At 41.5% G+C, this 8,612-nt stretch overlaps 1 protein-coding gene across 1 annotated transcript; it reads right to left on the reverse strand.

Annotated features, from left to right (window-relative positions):
- Positions 1-3,969: 3,969 nt before the first annotated feature.
- Positions 3,970-8,586, reverse strand: NDUFAF4 (NADH:ubiquinone oxidoreductase complex assembly factor 4). The gene is made up of 4 exons (XM_031066618.1): positions 8,447-8,586; positions 8,342-8,391; positions 8,120-8,217; positions 3,970-6,004 (listed from the first exon to the last, which is right to left on the reverse strand). Exons 1-4 carry the CDS (start codon positions 8,584-8,586, stop codon positions 5,690-5,692), a joined length of 603 nt encoding a protein of 200 aa, XP_030922478.1. The 3' UTR covers positions 3,970-5,689.
- Positions 8,587-8,612: the final 26 nt, after the last annotated feature.

Below are 8,612 nucleotides of genomic sequence, written 5' to 3' on the forward strand. Positions count from 1 at the left end.
CCCTACCACTGCCCCACCTGAGCCCCACCAAGAGGGACTTGAGCCCTGCTATGCTTGGTTCTCATGAAGAAAATTCATGGTGTGGAGGAATTATGCAACTGAGATACACAGGTTCCAGCTTTTAGGGGGCATGGAGACTGCTACGATAGGCTCTATCTAACATTCCATTTCTGCTTGGCCTTAAGAGGGATGGAAATCTACAACCCCACTTTACAAGGGGACACCTAGCCATCAAGCCTGTGGCATCCTTTAGGCCACAGTGTCGTGCTGTGAACCCCAGAGGCTGGGAGAGAGGGCAGTGAAGGGTGACATGCAATGCACAACTCCTGTACTTATGGCAGCTGAACAAGGATCTGACTGTCCAGGCTTACTGTGCTCTGCCCCTACTGCGTTGCTCTGCCTCTATTTCACACTCCACACATTGCTGAACTTCAGTCATGAACTGTGTTGATTTTTTTTTTTGGAGCAAAGCCCTGTGCAGTTAACAGAAGGGCATACTTTAGGTCAGAGAAAATGTCTCAAAGAGACTCCACTTTTATCTCTTTTCACTCTGCCAACACAGGCAATTATAACCAGCTCTGCACTCCCAGTGCACCTAAGTTACCAGTGCTATCTGTTGTCCTTTCTCCAGACCCCAAGCTCTGTGTAAGTAGAGCTTCCAGCTGTGACTTTACACTCAGGCTTCCAGTTCCAGCAGCCCTGGCAGGACTGACTCTAGCTTTCACCAGCACCACATGCAGCTCATCCCACTCAGCAGTGGGATTCCTCAGTTCCTGTGTGATCCCAGCTTCCAGGTGTGGGTGCCACTGAATGACTTTTGAAAAAGTAGAGATTGATGCAACCACACCATCATTTCCCTCCGCTTACTAAAAACAGTGGCCACGTGCTTACAAGACATTATGCATTTTTATTCCCATGTGAGAAATCTTGATAGGAGATACCTGTGTGGTCTGTCTGGCCCCAGTTGCTTCCCTCCAGGGCAATGCAGCACTACTCCTCTCAGGAGGCCAAAACATCTCACCTAAAAACAGCTTCTGCAGTTGAAGTAACCCACACTGAAAGGAGATTTTGCACAACAGTCACAAAAGAACCACCTTGGCAGACTTATTTTTTTAAATTAGTTTCCTGGTGGCAGACACATCAAATCCCACTCCACCTTGCAGAGGCACAAGAGCACCACAGTGTCTCCCTCCAGCACGATACAGGAGATGTGCTGTTGTTACTTACCACTGCCGCTGTGTACATCGAAGTCTCTGTTTCAGGCCAAGAAAACCAATGTTAAGTTTCTAAGAGAATTTAATCCATGGGATTTGTGGCTTTTTTCAGGAGAAAAAATTTAGCTCTGGTAACAACACAGCAGTACCTAAATTGTAAAAGGTTAACAGAATTCATCAGACTTGTAGATTGCTGGAAAGAGATTTAATAACAAGCACCAAAAGGGCGTTTTGCTTGCAAGTACCACATCAGTTGGTGTTCAACTTGCTACAATCTCAAGTACCAAAATCTGTTTGCACCTGAAGCTCCCCTGCTCTGGTCATGCCTGCCCTGTCAGTTAACCGTGGCACCATCTGATTAAGAGCCAGGAAACTCCTGTATAAAAGGGCTTCAGAAAGAGCTGTGAAATGTGAAGCTTCATGCAATCTCAAATATGCAAGCATGATGCTTACATGAAACAAAGTGAGATAGTCACCCTTTTTTAACTTTTGCATTTTGATCCTGTTGTATGACTACTTGAGCTTTGATTTGATTTTCCAATACAGAAATAAGATGTTCCATTTTGTAAGTTTAATACACATGTCACACATATACTTTTCTTTTCTCCTTAAGCAAAAAAAGGCAGCTTAAAAGATAAGTTCCCTGTGCTGGGAGGCTACAGAAAATTCACATTTTGTACAGAAGGTCCCTCTTAGTAAACTGCATGGGGAGCAGAGTTAAAACTCACTCCTGCCTCACAGCTCCAACCTTGCTATCTTGCCATCAGTCTGCAGGAACCAAGCTACAATTAATACATATATGGTGAGACAGATTACTTACTAGGTTCACATATCCCTAAAGAGTAGCTTTTGAAGATGTCAAAGCTAAATTCCTTTTGAAAACCTGTCCTATTCATAAGATCTGCAGTGCAAAATGTGCTCAGTCTTCTCATCTTTATCTTAGCAGATGTGCTACTCTCAGAAGGCAAGAGAGCTCTGCAGAAATAAAAGTTGTAACTGAAAGGGTTGAATACAACCAACATTTGCATGTGATCTAGAACAGAGAAAGAATGCAACTGCATGAAGTTTTCACAGCAGCAAAGACTGGCTGCAGAAGGCTGGGAATAGACTTAATGATAGAACAAGACTAGAGAAACAGGACTATGTCCAAGAAAACCCAGGTAAATTAGCTATTTGACTCCCCCTAAAGAAATTTTCTTAAAAAAAAAAAATTTCTTTAAAAGCTGGGAATTCCAGTATACCTGCTGGAACTCCCTTGAAGACAGTCAATTTTATGACTCACCAGGAATGTAACCCTCATTATCAAATGAGGCTCAGCCTGCTCCTGTGTATTCACTCTGCACTGGTGCTCAAAGTGGTCTGGGGTTTATTCAGTGATGTTTGAAGAACTGGATGTCACATGTAAGAAGTTTGTCAACCATGTGCCACACTAGAAATGAAACAAATCCCTTGCAGGATCACAAAGTACTTGCAACACATTGCATTAATTCCATAATAACAAAGCAGTCTGAGTGAGACAGGTTGTTCCCTACCAAATGTAATGTTTCTGCATGGTGGCCAAAACCACCTGAACTAAATTTGTTTCACCATATGCATGGCAATGAGACACGAAAAATTCTTCACATAGAAGTACCTGAAAACTGAACTGCAGGTTCCCACAAATTCCCCATAATTACCTTTTCAAAACAGTTGCTTGAAGAATACCTCTTTCTTAAGCTCACAGCCAAACAGGAAAGGGATATAGACATAAAGGGACACAGACAAAACCATGTTTCAAGTGTAAAAAAAATACCATTAGTCTTTCAATTAGAAACTAGTAACCAGGCAAGATAACTGATGAGTAAAATGTCCCTTGAAACTGGAAGAAAGGATATAAGTAGTTCTAGAAAAGATGAAACAGTGAGAACAGTCTTGTTCCATACATCAACCCTAAAGACAGCATTACCTTCAAACACATACTGGAACACTGTAGGCACACACACACATGCTGTGGTCAGTATCCTACATGGGACAAGATAGTAGTGTTGGAGAGCTTCATCAGGGACAGGCTTTCCCACCAGAGTAAAGATCCATGCTCCTGGCCCTTGTGAGCTTTGGGGAACTGACATGCTCCATGTCAGAAGACACAGTGAAAGCTAAACATTCAGACCTCAGATGATTTGAATAGATAATGGTACCAATTTTTACATGATCCTGCACCATTATTATAATATTAATACTGTACCAGTATTACCCTTGTAATAGTGGTTTGACACTGCCCAGCAGGTGGGGCAGGTGACCAGCAGAAGAATCCTTGATGACAAATTGCATTGCATCTAATTTTCCTGGGGTGAATACACTCTGCCAGAGAACTACCCTGCTCCAGAGAAGCCTTCTGGGCCACAAGTTCACCTGCTTGCAGGGAGATGGGATCCCTACACCAACTCTGCTGTGGGACATCTGCTTTTCCACTGTGGATAATATATTCTGAGGAAGAGATGCTGGCTCCACAAAACAGGGAACAGCTTTGCAATCATCACAGTTGTGGATAGGATTTTGTCCTGAAGGCATGGCTGGGGCACTGAATGTGATGACACCAAACATCCCAAAGTACATGCCTGCTCCTGGAGGGTGTAAGCAACACAGTAGTGTACCGTGAAGTGAAACAGAGCGCTGTCATGGTGCAGCCACATCACAAGACTTTTCATGAAGGCAGACAAAAGATGCCAAAATATGTATCAAGGTGGTCAAAGGGCATGGTTAAGCTTTTGCCTGGTGCTGGTTGTAGTGCGTTTTTAATCAGCTTCAATCCATAATAAAATTCATTTTACAGGAAATTGCAGCATCTTCAATATCAACAGTATCTGTACCAAATGCATTCCACAGCTGTTTTCTGAATGTTACCTTAAATATTACATTAGGATGAACAGTACTCAAACAATTAAGTATTTCTGTTATAACATTTTCTAAAACAGTATTTTGTGCAAAGCAATCTTAATGTGGTACATAATAGCTTCAGAGTGCAGCTCTGTACCCCATTGTATTAGAGGACAAATGACAAGCCACACATCCTAAGACTAACAATTTTGAATTTTTATACAATGCACAGTGTCATTTTCCACTACTGTACAGCATTATGTACTTCAGAAATGAATCAAACATAACCTTCAAATACACTGTGGCAAACTGTACTGGAGATACCAAGTTCCAACTCAAAGAAGGTGAAGGAATCTTGCTGTGAAATAACAAAGCTGATCATCTTCTTGGTAAGACATTTACCAGACTCCAAATCAAAGACTTGGCAGAAAGGTTCTTGAAAGTTACAATGTAAGCCTGGCATGGACTTACACCCTTTAAATTCACCTTCTTTGGTGATTGGCATAAAATTTAAGATTCTGGGTTTGTTTTTTAAAGGAAGGCAACCATAATGCATTTTTAAATATCAATTCTGATTATCTGCTGCCCCATCTCCCCAGCTTATCTGACCACGTTTTGCTACAGGATTAACCATCAGTGCAAAACTTCTTACCTACAGACATGACTAGTCACAGTATCAGGGTTAAAATCCACCACTACCTCAGAGTTTGTGTTACCCTCATGTCATCTGTATAGATGCATGCTGTGGGTAAACATGACCTGATCTAGCCCACACTTGGATCAGACAAGGCTTCCACAGGGAAAAAGGATTGTTGTAACAGGATGAGCAAACATTCACAGTTGTTTTCCTAGTGGGTCTAATTAGTACATCCAGTTGTATGTCCTTGCTACCTATTAATATGAAGCATTGCTCCTCATGCAGCAGATGCCACGGGCTGCTGCAAGAGACTTATGCCAGAAGATCAACACTACAAATTCCCTCACAGCACCTGGAGAGGTGCAGGTATTTAAGCTAAATCAGAATAGAGTAGAAAAGGAGTTACATATGAGCCATTACTGTTCCAGCACCAGAAAGAGGCCTTCTTGCTGTTCACCTTCTTTTTATTTTATGTTTGACACAGCTGAATTTTCCAAATGCCCTTGTGGTTAACCTTCTTTACAAAGTATAAATACCATTCCATTCTTATACAAAAGAAATACAGCTGTTTGTTATGTACACACACCTTGACAGCAATTCCTTGAAAGAGCAGTGCAACATGAAATTACAGAGCCAACGCCCACAAAGCACCTCTTTAGCTGCAGGCCAGAAGTCTCTGCTGAGAAAGGCAATCTCTTAAAGTAAAATGCTTTAACTGAGTTCACAACATTTGAATGGGGTAGTCAGAACTGTGTGACATGCTGTCATACCATGAATTAGTCATACTCTGGTTTACAAACTGTAGTTGCTGCATTTCACTGAAGCCATCCAATGCCGAATGGAATTGCTTGAATACATCTCACTGGCATAAGGAAGTAGCCCTGCTGGATGACACGTTATTGACTGAATTTTCAGATATGGAATATACTTGACAGTAAAATGAAGACACGAGTGAGATCACAAAAGGTTCTGGCAAATATTTTTATGTTAACTTTTTTGGTTTATGGCTTGTTATAGCTTTTTTGGTTTCTTTAGGAAATTCCTGCACAGTGAAAGGAATGAAGAATTCCAGAAGAGAGTTGACCTCCTTCAGTTCCAGACTGTATTCTGCTGCTATTTTCTCTGCAGTCCATATTTGAGGTTGAAGTTTATGATTATTAAGAAGTGTCAGAGCCTCCACAAGGGAAATTTTGCCTTTGGGAACTTTGTTAACATCTAGACCTTCCAAGTGGCCTAATTTTGTAAGTCTCTTTTCCTCCTGTTTACTTGGAAGATGTTCACCACCTCCATCTTTTACCTAATTGAGGGAAAGAAAACACAAAGAGCTCAACAGCAGTTCTGTTTACTACGCATACTGTAGCAGCTAAGCTGCTTTCCTAAATATTTTTTCTGTTTAGCTTTTCCTGTTAGCTTTCCCCATTTTTTTAAAAAAAGCTTAGCCAGCCTAACTTCTTCCACAGCCATTCTACATAGAGCGTCAAATCCCAACCAAATGCTGAAAAGCTCCTATTCACTGCACTCTAAGTGTTGTATTGGCTTGGCAGCCCTTCATACAAGGCAAACCACAGATTCTGGTAGGAAAATGTAAATCCAGATAACCTAATATTCAGTACTGATTCATTGGAAGGGACAAAAAATCATACAACAAATTGGTATCCTTCTGATACCACTGGAAAACTTTTTCATGTAGTCTCTCTCCCCTTCCTTTTGTTTTCAAATTTTAGTTTTCCTACTAAAAGAAATTTCTTCTTTTGCTCTGTCTAGAAAACAAGCTTTCCTGCTATTTTGCAGCATCATATGGAGTTTAATTGCCATGACTACTGCAACATCGACACACAAAGTGTCTTCTCTAAAATCCCTTCATATTTCAGCTTTCACTTACTCATATTTCCTTTTATTAACATTTAATCAGTGAATCACACTGAAAAAAAAAGACACAATTAATCTTATCTTAAATTTAGAAGTATTTATATAGTAATCAGAGCCCACAACCACTGATTATTACACAGACACTCTGTATTAACTCGGATGCTGAGAAGACTGATGTGGATCCTACAGCACCTGTATGTCTGTTTCTGAGCTACAAGGAATGTCTGGCCTGTACTCCATGTCTTCTACTTTTTGCTAAAACTGTGCTTGGATAATGAATGAATTTTCAACTCTTAATTAGAACATCTGTTTCTGGGAATCTGCCACTTCAAGGCTCCCAAGCTGGTGTTTTTCCACTTACCACAGGCAGACACCCCAAACATACACAGAGGTGTATACACATGATGTACACAATGCACAAAGTCATCAGGATAACATCAGGAATGGGAGAAAGCTTTTGTATTGCTCTGCCCACAAGTCTCTGTGATTACATTTCAATTGTGCTCTAACAGCTGCAAGCTGACACAGCACAAGGACAAGACTGTAGCAGCAAACTCAGAGTAGGCATGGAATCAAGCAAAGATTTGTTCCACTTTGGCTTTTTCTTAAATCTCTCTTGACAGGTTTATACATGAATATTGAAAGATACTGAAATTAGACCTTCAGCACTTCAAGATTAGAGGCCTAACCTCTGTGATGGAAATTAAGGATCTTGAAAATTTCACATAAAGACTGAGGAAATCTATTTGCATTTAAAATATTTTTAGACTTGAATACCATATAAGTGGCAAATTAAAGAGACTTAGGGATTTTGCTAGATGACTATAAAAAAATTTACTGTTGAATAAAGCAGCTGGAATAAAGTGGTCCTAGTATGAAACAGGTAAAACACACAGGCCACAGCACAATGTGATGGAAAAGAGGACACTGAACCCCAGTCTGCATTTTATGAAGGAGTATGCTTTGCCTTTCAAGTAAAAGACTGCAGCCAGTGGCAATAAGGAAATTATGACCACACAACCCACAAGATTATGTAGGAAAACCTAAACTTCATGACCTGGATAAAAAAGTCTCTGCACTGTATAATATTTAATGCAGTTAAAGACTCCATTAAAGAGTAAACATCTTTGTCCTCCACTGCATCCCTGCTCCCTCAGCAGTCCCAGTCTTTTCTAACAACTCCACCAATGATCTCTGGCAAACTACTTTATCTTTGCAAAAGGCTCAAGAAGTATCCTGCCTCATAGGAAGCAGAAATAGGAATTTAGGTGAAAAACAATATAAGAACAACACAATGTTAAAAAGCAAGACTGTGTCAGCATTTAGAACTTGCATAATAATTACAATTTGTCACACATTCAAAAGCTGGGGTCAGACACGCTCAGTGTTATTGATGTACAGAAGAGTAATAAAAACACCACTTTTATCTACTGAAAAAAAGTAGCTTTTATGTACAAAGAGCATTTTTCTTGACACAGACTTTGTGCTGAGTTTGAAGACCACAAAGCTGATACTGGTATGGCTGGTACAGAGATGCACTCACCCGCACCGGTGGATCTCTGGACTCGACATAAACGTCTTTGAGCAAGGTGAGGAACCTATCGTCCTTTCTGAGAACTTCTTCTTTTATCTCTGGACTATCTAAAGTGAGAAGAAGAAGGGAAGTGAGGAGAAAAAAAGGAGGAAAGATTGATCTGAGTCAAATAGTTTCCTTTGTGTTAGCTCTTCCCCAGCGGCACGGCATGGCTCCCGCAAATGCACCTGCCTTCTTGGGAAGGTGTCGTTCCTCTCACAGCCCTGACCTCAGCGACACGGCTTCACATGGTGGGGCTGGGCCTGTCACCTATCACAGCACAGCGGGACACAGTACCCACACGCTCGGTGCTGCTCAGCCACCGCTCCGTGCCACCACCGACCCCACCGCCTCCAGCAGCTGTCCCCGGAACCACCCGCGCCATCAACTGTCCCCAGCTCCTGTCCCCACCAGCCACCTCCACCGACCGCCCCCATGTCCCAGCCCACCAGGCCACCTCCAC

This window comes from Geospiza fortis, unplaced genomic scaffold (genome assembly GCF_000277835.1).
Source record: "Geospiza fortis unplaced genomic scaffold, GeoFor_1.0 scaffold53, whole genome shotgun sequence".
Lineage (NCBI taxonomy): Eukaryota > Metazoa > Chordata > Aves > Passeriformes > Thraupidae > Geospiza > Geospiza fortis.

Excerpts from the sequence above, each read along its gene's own strand:
- NDUFAF4 (XM_031066618.1), bottom strand. The coding sequence starts at position 8,586 with ATGGGGGCGGTCGGTGGAGGTGGCTGGTGGGGACAGGAGCTGGGGACA. Across the intron at positions 8,392-8,446 it reads GAGCAGCACCGAGCGTGTGG|CCGTGTCGCTGAGGTCAGGG; the intron begins GTACTGTGTCCC and ends CACCATGTGAAG. Across the intron at positions 8,218-8,341 it reads AACGACACCTTCCCAAGAAG|ATAGTCCAGAGATAAAAGAA; the intron begins GCAGGTGCATTT and ends TTCTCACTTTAG.